This window comes from Chelonia mydas, chromosome 2 (genome assembly GCF_015237465.2).
Source record: "Chelonia mydas isolate rCheMyd1 chromosome 2, rCheMyd1.pri.v2, whole genome shotgun sequence".
NCBI classification, from domain to species: domain Eukaryota; kingdom Metazoa; phylum Chordata; order Testudines; family Cheloniidae; genus Chelonia; species Chelonia mydas.
This window is the reverse complement of record NC_057850.1, coordinates 141,506,111-141,521,764: the sequence shown is the minus strand read 5'-3', so window position 1 is coordinate 141,521,764 and position 15,654 is coordinate 141,506,111. Positions and strand designations below refer to the sequence as shown.

Below are 15,654 nucleotides of genomic sequence, written 5' to 3'. Positions count from 1 at the left end.
GCAGAACGGGCAAAGCAGCAACCACAAAAGTCTGCTCCTCCAGACAAAGCAGCTAAGAGACTGGACCTGCTGGACAGGAAGGTCTATTCTTCTGCGGGGCTGCAATTCCGCATCACCAGCTAACAAATTGTGCTAGCCAAATATGACTTGAACAACTGCAACAGGCTAGCAGAGTTGAAGGACAAGCTGCAACCAGAGTATCAGCAGCAATTCCAGGTGTTCCTAGATGAATGGGGACTGGTTGCCAAGGTAGGCTTCAGGTAGCGGTGGATGCAGCCGACGCATCCTCCTGCTCTCTTGCAACTTGTGGCTACAATCATCAGGCTTCCCCAGGGAAGATCTCCCTTTTCAAGAGAGCAAGATGTCCCATGATAATATGGACCAATACCTCCACTTACAGAAGGATTCCAGAGCCACACTATGGTCACTTGGTATATATGCCAGCCCCAAGATGCAGGCAGCAGAAACAACCTTTCTGCCCATGTCCACGTATGCCCTACCCTGCCGCCTACCAGCACCAGACACCAGTCACAGCAGGCTCGCTTCCCCACCTTTGCCACAGCCACCTTCACAGCCCTCTCCCAGCAGCAGACCAAAATCAGAGTTTTCACCTGCAGGTCAAGACCCACCAGTCTCCATCAATGCCACCTGCGGTACCCCGTAGCATTTTTGGGGGCCATCTTGCCCTTTTTGCCCACAATTGGACAAAATTGTGGATTGGGCCAAAAAATCTGATGAGGTTCAACAAGGACAAGTGCAGAGTCCTGCACTTAGGACGGAAGAATCCAATGCACTGCTACAGATTAGGGACCGAAAGGCTCGGCAGCAGTTCTGCAGAAAAGGACCTAGGGGTTACAGTGGACAAGAAGCTGGATATGATTCAACAGTGTGCCCTTGTTGCCAAGAAGGCCAATGGCATTTTGGGATGTATACGTAGGGGCATTGCCAGCGGATCGAGGGACGTGATCGTTCCCCTCTATTCAACATTGGTGAGGCCTCATCTGGAGTACTGTGTCCAGTTTTGGGCCCCACACTACAAGAAGGATGTGGAAAGATTGGAAAGAGTCCAGCAGAGGGCAACAAAAATGATTAGGGGACTGGAACACATGACTTATGAGGAGAGGCTGAAGGAAGTGGGATTGTTTAGTCTGCGGAAGAGAAGAATGAGGGGGGATTTGATAGCTGCTTTCAGCTACCTGAAAGGGGGTTCCAAAGACGATGGATATAGACTGTTCTCAGTGGTAGCTGATGACAGAACGAGGAGTAATGGTCTCAAGTTGCAGTGGGGGAGGTTTACTTTGGATATTAGGAAAAACTTTTTCACTAGGAGGGTGGTGAAACACTGGAATGCATTACCTAGGGAGATGGTGGAATCTCCTTCCTTAGATATTTTTAAGGTTAGGCTTAAAGCCCTGGCTGGGATGATTTAGTTTGGGATTGGTCCTGCTTTGAGTAGAGGGTTGGACTAGATGACCTCCTGAGGTCCCTTCCAACCCTGATATTCTATGATTCTATGAAAATCACCATGTGGGTACTGGAGATCATCCACCACAGATACTCCATCGAGTTCCTCTCATTCCCACTGCACCACCCCTCCCCCCAATCTCACTCCCCTGGGGACTAGTACTATCAGCTGATCCTCCAACAAGAAGCAGACGATCTGCTCCTTAAGTGGGAAGGGGGGGGGCAATAGAGCCTGTCCCCTCTCATTACCGGGAGCAAGGCTTCCACTCACCTTACTTCCTCATCCTGAAGAAGGGCAGAGGGCACTGCCCTATTTTCAATCTTCAGCTGTTGAACATGTTTATACAAAAGTCCAAATTCCGTATGGTCACACTGGCATCTGTTATCCCCTCACTACCCTGGAAAGCCAGGTTCACAGCTTTCGACATGAAAGACACTTACTTCCACGTCGACATTCACCCTGCCCACTACAAGTTCCTCCATTTTCAGGTAGAGGGCTCCAACATTACCAATTTCAGGTCCTCCGACTCAGCATAGCAACAGCACCACGAGTGTTCACAGAAGTCTTTGGCCCAGATGTGCCGCCTCGGCTGCTTCGCATTCTCTTACCTCAATGACTGGCTTCTAGTGGCGCTATGATGACAGGAATCAATCTCTGTGATCCTGTCTTCTCGGTCTCCTGGCACCTCTGAGTATCTGCATCAACGAGGACAAGTCAGTGTTGACACCTACAAAGACGATACACTTCTTTAGGGCACAACTCGACTTCATCGTAGCAAGGGCTTTTCTCCCAGCAGATCGCTTTGCAGCACTGACCTTCTCACTGTGGATGTGCGTCACAGACCACTCACCACTGCCTGCGGTTCGCTCTCCTTTTTTGGACATATGACAGCCTGCACCTACATGACACTGCACACACATCTTTATATGTGTTTTCTTCAAGTTTGGCTCCTCTCCATCTACAGACCCAGCAGAGACCATAGAGACTCCAAAGTCATTGTACCCAGGAATGTACTGTCCTCCCTCACGTTGTGGTCTGATCCCTCCAAGATTATGATCGGCACTGCTTTCGCCCCTCCCACACACCACCATCACAACAGATGCTTCTCTCGTGGGCTGGGGGGCCCACTTAGGTCACCATAGAGCTCAGGGAGTGTGGACACCACAGGAAGCCAGGGGGGAGGGATAGCTCAGTGGTTTGAGCATTGGCCTGCTAAACCCAGGGTTGTGAGTTCAATCCTTGAGGGGGCCATTTAGGGTTCTGGGGCAAAAATTGGGGATTGGTTTGAGCAGGGTTGGACTAGATGACGACCTAAGGTCCCTTCTAACCCTGATAGTCTATGATTCTTCGATATAAATGTGCTAAAACTGCAGGCAGTCCAATTAGCATGCCAGGACTTCCTCTTGCTCATTCAGTCCCTCCACATTCAACTACTCTCCCACAACATTGCAGCAGTAGCATACATCAACAAGCAGGGTGGTGCCAGGTCTCCCTCCTTCTCCTCTGAGTCAGTCTGGCTCTGGAACTGGTGCATCAAGAACCACATGGTGCTTTAAGCTTCCTGTCTACTGGCACCCAGAATTCCCTGGTCGACACACTCAGCAGGACTCCCTGCCTCAATCACAAGTGGGAGCTACATGACAACACGCTCTTGTACCTCTTCATGAAGTAGGGCACACTCCTTCCACTGATGGGACCATTGCTACTCACAAGAACAGAGAGCTTGCCCCTCTATTGCTCTAGAGGAGCACTGTGGGAGGGCTCTCAGGGTGATGCTTTCCTCCTCCCCTGGTCAGGCGACCTTCACTGCGCCTTTCCCCCCATTCCCTTCCTGCTGCAGCTGCTATGCAAGATTCATTGGAACAGAGCCACCATCATAGCCCTGTTCTGTTCCCATCGGTTCTGGTTCACAGAATTCCTCAGATTCTCTGCCCGCACACGACTCCACCTCCACATACTCCTGAATCTGCTAACACAAGATTGGGGGCGGGAGGGTCCATCATCCCAATATAGGCCCTCTTCACCTTTACAGCCTGGTATTTGGATGGGAGTTGAGGGTAGACCATGCATACTCTACCCCCCTTTGACACATCCTTGCCCAGAACAGGAGATAATCCACCAGCGCCTGCTATCAAGCTAAATGAAGACACTTTATGGCACGTGCCCACCGCCACCACTACTCACTGAGCATGGTCTCTCTTCCAGCGATCCTCGACTAGCTCCTTGCCATTAAGATGTTGGTCCTGGCCCTCAATTCTATTCAAGTGCCTTTCTCCCTCCCATGGACAGCACCTCGGTGTTTATGCACCCTGCCACTATTCACTTCATGAAAGCTTTACTAACGCCCTTCCACCAGTACTGAAGCCCATGCCACCCTTTGAGCCATTAGCGATATGCTCCCTCTCCCACCGAAAGTGACTCTTAGTAGCCACTACCTGAGCCAAATAAGTCAGTGAATTTGTGGCCATGATGGCAGAACCCCCCACATGATATTCCACAAGGACAAGCTGTCCTTATGGCTGCACCCTAAATTCCTCCCAAAAGTGATGCCTGAGTTCTACCTCAATCGGTCCATCCACCTGCCAGTTTTCCACCCCAAACCACATGCCTTCCTGACTGATGTCCAACATACACGGGCATTCTACCTCCATAGGTTCCCCATTTTGCATATTGCCAAAAGTATTTGTGGCCATCGCTGAATGATCCATAAGTCAAGCCCTCTCGTCCCAACGCATCTCCAAATGGGTCTTGGGGTGCATCGTGAATGCTACAACATACCCAATCCAACATACCCAAGCACAAGTTGCCACATCAGCCTCACTGACGTGTGTGTCCTGGCAAGACGTCTGCCACACAGCAACGTGGCACTCTGTTGTAAACGTGTAAACACACTATGCCATTGCACAAGCAGCAGCAACAGATGCCACTGTAGGCCAGGCCGAACGGTAGATTTCACTTCCATTGGAATCCTTGCACCCACCACTGTGCTGATCATTGCTCACAAATCATCCATGTGTGGAATACACATAGGGACCATCACTCAAAGAAGAGGAGGAGGTTACTTACCTGTAACTGGAGGTTCTTTGAGATATGTGGTCCCTATCTGTTGTCCAGAAGCATTTCTTAGGACTTAGGGACCACACATCTCGAAGAACCTCCAATCTGTATTCCAGTACCCACCCTCCATCTCCTCTGCTTCGGACTGGATTCCATTATGGTAAGACAGACTTGGGAGGCGTTGCTCCCAGCCGAGAGCATAAGAGGTAGTGTGGGTCATGAGGAGATGCACTATACACATGCAGGTTAACGGACGCTGCTAAGAAATGCTTCCGGACTCAAGTACATGGTGTGCATGCGCACCCTCATGTGGAAAACAGATAGAGACCAGACATCTCAAAAAAAAATCTTTAGTTATAGGTAAATAACTTCCTCTTTTCCTTCATCTTAAACTATTGTGCAGTGTTGCTGTGCACTGTTAAACTGCCATGTTTCTAACAGGAACTTTACCTTGATTAGGTGTGTGATTTCCTGTAAATTTTGGTAAATTTGAAAAGTGCTTTGAGATTCTTAGTCATAAGTGTATTGATATAGCCACTTGTTTCCTAAAATAAATACAGAAACCAGTCCAATGTTCTGTGGCTTCATATTTGAAATGAATCATTCATTTTATACATATTAGTCAAGACTTTGGTTTCAACAGTAGAACCTCAGAGTTACGAACACCTCAGGAATGAAGGAATGTAACAAAATGTTATGGTGGTTCTTTCAAAAGTTTACAACTGAACATTGACTTAATACAGCTTTGAAACTTTACAATGCAAAAGGATATGCTGCTTTTAACCATCTTAATTTTAATGTAACAAGCACAGAAACCGTTTCCTTACTTGGTCAATTTTTTTTTTAAACTTTCCCTTTTTTAGTAGTTTGTTTAACAAAGTACTGTACTGTATTTGCCTTTGTGTGTGTGTGTGCTGCTGCCAGATTGCATACTTCCGGTTCCAAATGGGGTCTGTGATTGACTGGTCAACTCATAACTCTGGTGTTCGTAACTGAGGCTCTGCTGTACTTTGTTGTATGTTAGGAAGGTTATGTCTAAAAATAAAGCTTCTTTAGTGATCAATTATACAGATGCATGGTAACCTTTTTCTCCTTTCTTAGGTCGCTTAGGCCAAATAGGTTTGAGGGAAGGATTCTTTTCTGCTGTGAAAAATATCAGTTCTATTATTGGACGCTTTATACAGCATGCAAAAGAAGAAGGTAATGTTTCTGTAGAAAATTTTTTTTAACTGCAGATTCTGAAATCAAGGTTTTTTGCCAGTATGTTCATGAAGGATGGGAGCTGTGAATTCAGTCCTTCAAACACTTCTGTATATACATGAATAGTCCCATTGAGGTCGGTGACTAATCACATGAGGCAAGTTACTCACTTTTGTAAAGATTTGCAGAATCATGCCACGTACCTAGTTTAGCCTTATGTAGATCAGTTAGCAATAGAAAATGGCTTCTAAATAGGTCTGGCAGACCAGGAATAGATTTTAATTCAGTTTTGTCCTGAGGAGCTATAACTGAACAAGTAGTTGACTGATTTTATTTAGAACAGTGCTACATCGACCTCAGTTCCTGGATTCCTAGCTCCTGCAATAACTGTCTGTAAGTCCTTCTATCGCTCTTTCATTACGTGTCTGACTAATTTATGAGGTGACATTCACTTTGGAGGTAGACATGACCATCCTAAAGGTATAAGATCCCATGGTACAGGAAATAAATGATGCTGTCTCCCTTATAGTCAAAGTGGTGTGACAAGATGGCCGATGTTCATACGGTGGGTCCTGTGCTTTTCTTGGGGCGGGGGGGGAGGGGAGGCAGGCTAAGATGCCACCCCTTGCCCCTGCTCTTGGAAAGTGATAAAGGAGGGAAACGGGGGAGGAGTCTGGGTTTGCTCCGCGCGTTGAGTCCCAGCCCCTCTCAACCCCGCAGGTTTCTTACCCTCATCCCCCTTAGATGGGGTTACCCTTGGTCCTTAGACACTGGGGGGAGGGAGTCTCCCTGTCCTGCTGAGGCCGGGTCTCCCTTACTTCAGTTCTCTGATCTTCCAAATCTCACAACACACCTCCAAGCTCCAGTCCTCTCTCCTTCCTCCTTCTCCCTGGCTGCCTGAAGCAGGGGGTTTTATTAGTTTCCTGACAGGGCCTTAATTGACAAGTGCTCCAATTAACCTGTAGCAACCCTCCCTAGTCTACAGGGAACCATGCCTTAATTAGGCTAGGGCTTATATATTTCCCCTCTAACACTGCTCCCTGGCACTCCTGTATCACAGTGGAAACAGCCTGGCACTCCTGTATCACAGTGGAAACAGTAATTATGCTTGTAGGCCTGGATTTTCAGTGGGGACTAAAAGAGTAAGTGTTTAACTCCCTCAGGTGCTCATTTGAAAGTCCTAGATACATTGAATTCAGAAGTTTATTTAAAACATTGAAAAATATTTTTTTCTAACGGGAAATCGGATGTCATGGATTTTAAACTGCACACAGTTTGGAATACAGCAAATATATTAATCCTATTTTTAAAGTATCATTGTACTACTTTTCATAGGCCACCTTTTAATTTTTTTTCCTCATAGGTGCTTTGTTCTTGACAAGTAATCTTCTGAGATCAGGTTAATTGATGAAAAATATATGTAAGATATCTTCTTAAATACTGATTTTTTTCTGTAGATTTACTATCTTACCAAATCTTTGCAGATGTGCCTTGGGGAGTGCAGTTGGCAGCAGTATATGCACTCTGTGACTTGGGTCCAAGCAATCCATTAGAAGTTGTTGAGACCATCCAAGCTTGGAGAACAGTGACTACTAACAGCATCCCATCTGCAGTCACAAGTGGCATATCTGAAGTCAGCTCTCTGTGCACAGTAGAATTACACTAAGATGAGGGAAGGTAGCCTCATCTACAGAAAAAGTGCCTTTTATTAATGAAAACTAGGTGATGTCTTTTAGGATGAAAGTTAGAAACAGTATGAAGGGGGAAAACCAGGAAAAGAGCCCTGTGCTTTCCTTTTGGGGAAGGTGGGAATCTTATGCACTCATTGTTTATGTAGGTGTTGTCTGGTCAGACAGCATTATAAACAAAATAGGCTCTGAAGTATGTTGTTTGCCCTCTGCTGCAGAAAGACATGAAGTCATAGATTTGTGTGTGTTCTGGTGTAACTCATAGGTTACATGAGTGCTAGTGGCTGTTTAAACCAGAAAAATCCCTTCCCTATGAAAGTGGAAAGGTTCTGTCTTGATAGGTCTTCCATTGTCTGAACCTCAGGCTACCAAAGCTCTTGTCTTTTTGGTGGACTACTTGCTGTAACAGACTGTGGGCAGCGGTTTATAAATTGAACTATTCATCTACATCATATTTTATGTGGAAGATGCAGTAAAAACTGAAAGATTTGTTGGACTCAATCCAACTTAACTTTGTCCCATTAACTTAAACTACTTATATCAGACAATTATATGTACAGTAAAAAGATTGAGATAACAAATCTCTGTCCGTTTGTATATATGGTATATGCCTATAATGTGTTTCACATTTGATGTTGTTCCACTTTGGGAATTTTAGTGTGTGTATATATAGAACACTGGTTTAAAAAAACTTACCTTGTTTAAACTTCTAATATCCTTGTACACAGCATTTTTTTTTATTGTCTGAATGTTTTTATAATAAAAAACAAAAGTGAACCATTCATATGTCTGTAGTGGTCATTTCAATACTTTCACCTCAGATGGTAACTAATTAAAAAGAAGTAGCTGAGACAAGTTTCTAAAATAGTTACTGTATTTGGAAAAATTGCCCAATAAGTTTGTTTAGTAACTCTTGATTGCCATGGGAAAAGTTTTAGTGTTTCCATTTTGCTTTTATACATATGAAGTGCAGAGTTATTAACAGGCTGCTTTCTCATCAACCTTAAAATACAATTCTTAGTTATACGTTACTTTCTTTTACTTGACTGTTGCATACCAAACATATCCATTTCAACATTGTTAAAGAACCCATGCTTTAGCCTACACTGGCAAGACAAAACATGTTAAAAATCTTAATGGCATAATGTCCAAAAGTTTTGCTAATAACTCACTGGTGTGCATGGAGCCATGCAACTTTCATATCCTTTTGTAATCTTACTCCTTTTTCTAAAGATATTTAAATGTAAATTAACATGGATTCATTTAGTTTTGTATCAAAGTATGTTTCTAAAACAACTATTGGTAATTCTTGTGATTAGAAATGAGAAATCCTGGTCATTTTTGGACCAGAATGGCCAAAGTGGAAGACTGCCACTAGAGGGCACTCCAGTGCAGATCAATCAATAAAATCTGTTAAAACAGGGCTTTATTCAAGAAATGTAAAACTGATACTGGCTTGCTGATGTGGCTACTGGACTTCAGGATTTGATGAGATGTAAAATAGTCTGTAGACAAAGAACCTGTATTTTGACTTTCCAGATGAGAATTTTGGATAAATATAAGAGGCCTAAGAGAACTTGCTACATGTACATAAATCATTCACTACTATTACATATTTTAGATTGTATTAAGTTGCTGGTTCTCAAACTTTGAGTGTTCCACAATATGGAAATGTTCCTTTCCTTGCCCAGTTCTCTTCCCAAGCCCTAATTTACACCTTGCATGGAGTAATTACAATGAAAAAAGTGTTAATATGTCAGAATGAAAATGTTTACTTTCATATCTATTCATCGTCCTTAGTTTTCATTTTTGCATTTATTTTCTCTCGGACTGTAGGGACTTTGGAACTGAATTTTGGATGTAGATAAACATTGGCAAATGGGGGGGTGGGGTGGGCAGGGGAATAATTAGCAACTAGCCTGTACAACTGATGTCAGTGTGTTCATTGAAGACATACAGCAGAGTCTGGATATATTTGACCGATTCTTTCACTTACCTAAAAATCAAATGCCATTCAAAATGAAATTCTGTACACTTGATCAGCCTTACTTTACATTTATAAGTAACAAATCTCCCTTTGTCCCCCCCTGCAGCCCTCACACTGCTCTTAACTTTCTAAGTAAATTTGCAGTGTGGTTCTGTTCGCCCATGTGTGTTACTAACATTTAGTTTTATCTTCTGCAGATTTAATCATGGTCATACTTACATTAAGAAGTCACCAGTTAAAAACAAACTCAGAAAAAAACCTGAGAAAGTGCAGGGACTACTGGTGGATGTTTTTATAGTTGGCTTAAAAAAAAAAGTCTCCCTGGTCACTTAAGTCCTGGAGTGGGCTACAACTCTTTGGAAACATCACTGGAGTGATCAATCCTTAAAAAGTTAAAAGCAGCGGCTCGGCCGCCTATCAGTAGTCCATTGGCCAATTTGAGAGCCAGTACTTTAAAACCAATATAACAATAAGTACCAACATGGTGTGAATTAGTAGGGTTGTGGTGCAGACCTCAGATGAAGGCAGACAATGCAACTTCTTTCATCTGGAAAGTATGTCAGTAAAAGCTCAGTGATGCACTCTCTGGCAGGACTCATTGCTTTTAAGCTAGCGAACAGAAGCGGCTAACAGGAGTTTTGCAAGGGAGTTCTCCAGGTGAAGGAGGCGAGATTACGTGACCCTTGAGGTAAGTTTGTCTTTAGTGTGTGTGTGTGTGTCTGTCTGTCTGTCTGTGGTGTGCTTGCTGCTTGACTGAAATACACCGTGTGCCCTGTTTGTTTAGGGGACCATGTGCTGTCCGTGAACAGGAGCGGCTAATGGGAGTTTTGCGAGGGAGTTTAGAGGGGGAGCGAGGGGGTTGGGGGGCTAGATTACTTAACATTTTTTTAATGTTAAAGCCAAAAAAAAAAAAACCACCACTGAAAAACAAAACAACAAAGGAACAAGCTTCAGGAGTGAAAAGATAATGGAGACAGAAGGCCAGCAACAGAGTGGGGGCTATCCAGTTTATTACACCCAATGCAGCATGTATGATTACCTGCCCATAGGGCAGGTAGTATAGGTGTTCATTCGGTGCAAGGAGCTCCTCGCTCTCAGATACAGTGTATGGGCTTTGGAGACCAGAGTGGCTGAACTGGAGGAGCTAAGAGAGACAGAGGTACATAAATGAGACTTTCTGGGATACTGTAGAACAGTCCCCCCCCCCCCCCCAGGTCTGACAACCTCTTTGGAAGAAAGTCTCAGGGAAGGAGAACATACAACAGGAGCAGAGGGAAACAATCCCATAGTTGGGACCCTTCTTCCAGATGATGAGAGATCCTCCCACGTTGAGGATACCTCGCCAGGGGAGGGAACTCCAGTTATTAGGAAGAGACAGGTAATAATTATGGGAGATTCAATCATTAGAAACATAGCTGGGTTTGCATAGATAGCTGGGAGAATCGCATGGTGACTTACCTGTCTGATGTGAAGTTTGTGGCTCTCTCAAGACATCTAGATAGATGTATGTGTAGTGCTGGGAAGGAGCCAGTGGTTGTGGTACATGTAGGTACTGTGACACAGTTCCTCCTCTACCTTGGTGGGTCCTGCACTTATTTGCGGATTTGCTTTCCTCAGAGATTCACGGCAGCCCTCAGTTTGGCCACTTTTGTGGCTCAAATCTGCCATTCACTCAGATAACCTCATCACTGGCTAGCATGGGGAAGAAAAGAACAACCCCCTGCAGTCTCCACTGATCCACCATGTAGGTCAGGGAACAGCCTAGAGACCTCCCCTCTGGTGGAACCCACAGTCCAGGTCAACTGCTCCTGTGTCTGATCAGGAGTTGGGAGGAACCCGGTCCTACCCTCTACTCTGGATTCCAGCCCAGGGCCCTGTGGATTGCAGCTGTCTAGAGTACTGCCTGTAATAGCTGCATCACAGCTACAACTCCCTGGGCTACTTCCCCATAGCCGCCTCAAAACACCTTCATTATCCTCACCACAGGGCTTTCCTCCTGGTGTCTGATAACACTTGTACTCCTCAGTCCTCCAGCAGCATACCCCTGCATACCTCTCACTCCCAGCTCCTTATGCACCCCCCTACTAACTGATGGGAGATCCTTTTTAAACCAGGTGTCCTGATTAGCCTGCCTGCCATAATTGATTCTAGAAAGTTCTTAATTGGCTCCAGGTGTCTTGATTAGCTTGCCTGTCTTAATTGGTTCTACCCGGTTTCTAATTGCTCTAGGGCAGCTCCTGCTCTGGTCAGTCAGGGAACAGCAACCTACTTCTCCAGTGGCTAGAAGCTCTGCCTCTGACTACTCTCCTATAGCCCTCTGGCTTAGAAGGAGGCGAGAGGCTGCTGCTAGGCCCTGGGCTCTCATTACTGCTCCAGCTTCTTCCCTGGCTGGGCCAGACACCACCCCCTCCTTTTCTACTACCTGGTTGCTGGACCCTCTCTTCCCCCCCCCCCCCCCCAGTTACTGCTGCTCCAGCTACAGCCTGTTGAGGGGGGGCTGCTGGCCCGCCCCCCAGAGGAGGGGAGTGAGGGACCCCTACCCCAGCCATTGCTACCGCTACTGTGGATGATGACGACACCACCACCACTACCACCTGTGAGGGGTCCTCTCTGCCTGCCTGGCCACCGGGCTGCTGGACCCTGAAGGAGGAGGGGACGAGGCCATCTGCTGCTGGGGGAGTGCACAGGGACTCTGCAGACCACTGTGGAGGGGGCCTGAAGGCTGAGTAACTTTTGGACTGTGCTCTTGTGGTGAGGGTTCTGACTGTGTTTGTGGGGACACAGGGGGTGTGGCGTGGAGCCTACCCCCCAGTCCATCTGTGTGTCCCCCCCAACCCTCACCACCACCGTCGGTGCTGCCCCCTCCACCACCCCCAGTGGACACTTACCATCTGCCTCAAACTCCTGCCTCTAGGACTCCACTGCTTGCTTGGCCTGCCGCGCCCTTTCACCACCTTTTGGGCCTGAAGCAGCAGCCAGCCCACACTGACTCTTTACAAGCGCACGTGGGCGCATGTGCCCCCCTGCCCCATCCTGGACTGACCCCCTTCAGCAAGCCCCCAGCTTTGTCCCTTGCCACCTGCCCCATTTTGCCCCTTGCAGCCTTTTTGCCCTCCCCTTTACTCCAACACCTCACTGGCTTCAGTTTGTTTGCCTGCCCCGCCCTTTTCCCTCTGCAGCCTTTGTTTGCCCCGCCCCTGCCTCTGAAGCTAGTTCCTGGGTCTCCTTGTCCTACCTCAACCTGGTTGTTTCCCTCCCCCTGCGATCCCCCTTGCCCTGATTAGCCCCTCGCTCTGTACGCCCATGCCCCCCTCCTATGTGCTTGTGCCCCTTCTGTTTTAGTTGACCCTCATATCACTGCACCCCTGTCATAAATATAAAAGGAAGGGTAACCACCTTTCTGTATACAGTGCTATAAAATCCCTCCGGGCCAGAGGCAAAATCCTTTCACCTGTAAAGGGTTAAAAAGCTAAGGTAACCCCCTGGTACCTCACCCAAAATGGCCAATGAGGGGACAAGATTCTTTCAAATCTGGAGGGGGGGACAAAGGGTTTTGTCTGTCTTTGATGGGAACAGATCAAGAATGCAAGCTTTCCAACTCCTGTAAAGTTAGTAAGTAATCTAGTTAGAAAATGCGTTTGATTTTCTTTTGTTTAATGGATTGTAAAATTAGCTGTGCTGGAGAGAATGTTTTGTGTCTTTTTGTAACTTCAGGTTTTGCCTAGAGGGATTCTCTATGTTTTGAATCTGATTACCCTGTAAAGTATTTACCAATCTGATTTTACAGAGGTGATTCTTTTACCTTTTCTTTAAATAAAATTCTTCTTTTAAGAACCTGATTGCTTGTTCATTGTTCTTAAGATTCAAGGGTTTGGGGGTCTATGTTTACCTGTACCAATTGGTGAGGATATTATCAAGCCTTCCCCAGGAAAGGGGGTGTAGGGCTTGAGGGGGATATTTTTGGGGAAGATGTCTCCAAGTGGTCTCTTTCCCTGTTCTTTATTTAAATCACTTGGTGGTGGCAAGGACAAGGCAAAGTTTGTACCTTGGGGAAGTTTTTAACCTAAGCTGGTAAGAATAAGCTTAGGGGGTCTTTCATGCAGGTCCCCACATCTGTACCCTAGAGTTCAGAGTGCGGAAGGAACCTTGACAACCCCCCTATGCTATTGTAACCCCTGCCCCCCTCTAGTTCAGCTAAAGGAGCTGGAATCCTGTCCTGAGTTGGTGACAGATTCCCCCCCTTTTTTGGCACCCTCCTCCCCTGCCTGCAGCCTAGCGGGGAGGAGTGGTTGACCTGTTCCCCTTCTCGCCCCTTCCTCTGGTGTTTGTCTCCCCCCCCCCTTATTATGGCAGGGGATGAGGCAGGTGGGACCCCTCGAGCAGGCCCCACTGCCCCTCCTCCACCTGCCCCCATCACCTCCCCAGCCTATACCTCAACCGCTGCTGCTGAACCACCTGCTATCGCCCCCACTGGGATGCCGGCAGCAGCGGGCAACGGGGTGACCTCCGCTGCTGCCATGTCTCTAGCCCCCTCTGACTCTGGGGGAGCCCCCCTAGCTGGTGGGAGGGGCCAGGGCAAGAAGAAGGGTAAGGGCCCCACCAAAAAGACTAGGCCCCCACTGTTGCAGCCCTGCCACCGGCCACAGCATCCCTCCCCACTGCTCCCTCCACCAACTCTGTGGGTGCCCTTCCCCTAGCCCCCAAGGCATATGCCCAGGTGGCAGTGCCCCCCCCGGCCCCGCCTGCCGCTTAGTCATCTCTGACCACCGCCTCTGCTACTATCTATAGTGGCCGGGGCCCCTTCCCCACCTTGACCAGGAAGCATGGCGTCCGTTGCCTCCTGGTGCCCCACTCGCCCCATGTAGAAACCTATGTGCAGGCATTGGCGAGGGTGGTGAGGCCCATGGCCATCGTGGTGGCCTCCAAAATGTGTGGAAAGGTCATCTTCTTCCTAGCATCAGAGGCCACTGCCCAGGAGGCAGTGGAGAAGGGCCTGGTGGTGGTGGTGGGGTGTTCGCCCCCGTGGAGCCGCGAGAGGACCTGGGTGTCCAAATAGTCCTGACCTCTGTCCCTCCCTTTCTTCCCAATGCCACCTTGTTACCCGCCCTCTCTACCCTGGGGAAACCAATCTCTGTTGTCAGCCCTTTCCCACTGGGCTGCAAAAACCCCACCCTCTGTCACGTCCTCTTGTTCTGCTGGCAGGTGCAGCTTCAACTGCCACCACCGGCATGTGACGGCAAGGGGTCCTTCCTGGTCCCCTATCAGGGGGCCCGCTACTGGGTGCATTATTCAATGGGGGAGGCCTGGTGCTACTTCTGCCAGGCGATGGGGCATGTCCGGAGGGACTGCCCCTTGGCCTGGCATGGAGCAGTGTCCGGGACCCCCGACCCCAGCAGGGCGCCAGCCCCATCATTGCTGGCTGCCCGGCACCCGGAGTGGCCCCTCCTCCTTCTCAGTCCACCACTGCTCCTGCTTGGGCTCAAGGGGCACCTCCCCCAGTACACCCAGATGAGTGGGAGAGCCCCACCTCTGTTGCGTGCAGTCTAGCGGGACCTGTGGAGGAGGGGGCAGAGGGGTACCACCAGGCATGGGAGAGGGCCTGCCACAGGGGGTATCTTCCCTCCCTTGTGCTGCCCCACCGCTACCTCCCTGAGCCATTGCCCCTTCCCTCTGACCCGACCCCTGCTAGCCAGCCCACAGATGATGCCATGGAGGGCTGGGCCCTAGTACAGAGGAAGCGGGGCAAGCGGAAGGCTCGGGCTCCACTTCTTCCATCCAATGCAGAGGCCCCCCGGAAGACCAGGAAGGGGGGCACTGATGCCGAAACTTCCACTTTGCCCACGGTGTATTCCATCCACCAGTGCTGGCTGGGGAAAACGTGGCAGCACCGGAGAGAAGAGCTGCCCCTCCATTGGAGTCCCTTCCCACGGAGGCCCCTGATGGAGCCCCTCCTGCCCCCTAAACATCTGAAGCCCCTGTGAGCCCTGAGGCAAGCATTGCTTCAGGTGTTGCCGGGGAGAATCTCAGGGTGGTGGAAGGCAATCTCCCTTCCATCTATGAGGAGATCAAGGCCCTGGGTCTGACCCTGGTCACCCAGGGGGAGGACGACCCTCTGCCAGCAGGCCTTGATCTGGGCGACCTCACCCCAGTCCCCATTTCCCCATGTTTCCTCCCCCAACCGCTGCTTCCGCTCCCGCATCCGAGGGTCCCCTGGATTCTTCCAACTGCCCGGCCGCAGGTGGCACCCCGTTGACGGC

At 48.3% G+C, this 15,654-nt stretch overlaps 1 protein-coding gene across 6 annotated transcripts in view; it reads left to right on the top strand.

Annotated features, from left to right (window-relative positions):
• The window catches only part of ICE1 (interactor of little elongation complex ELL subunit 1), an 81,959-nt gene extending 73,767 nt beyond the window's left edge, over positions 1–8,192 (top strand). For 4 of the 6 annotated variants that reach the window (XM_037893366.2, XM_037893369.2, XM_037893365.2 and 1 more), the window contains 2 exons: positions 5,624–5,722; positions 7,207–8,192. In XM_037893366.2, coding sequence (XP_037749294.1) covers positions 5,624–5,722; positions 7,207–7,388 — 281 coding nt within the window. In that variant the 3' untranslated portion in view covers positions 7,389–8,192. Of the gene's footprint in view, positions 1–5,623; positions 5,723–7,206 lie in introns of those variants that run through there. The other 2 variants (XR_006288780.1, XM_043540285.1) reach the window with 1 other exon arrangement.
• The last annotated feature ends 7,462 nt before the right edge of the window (positions 8,193–15,654 follow it).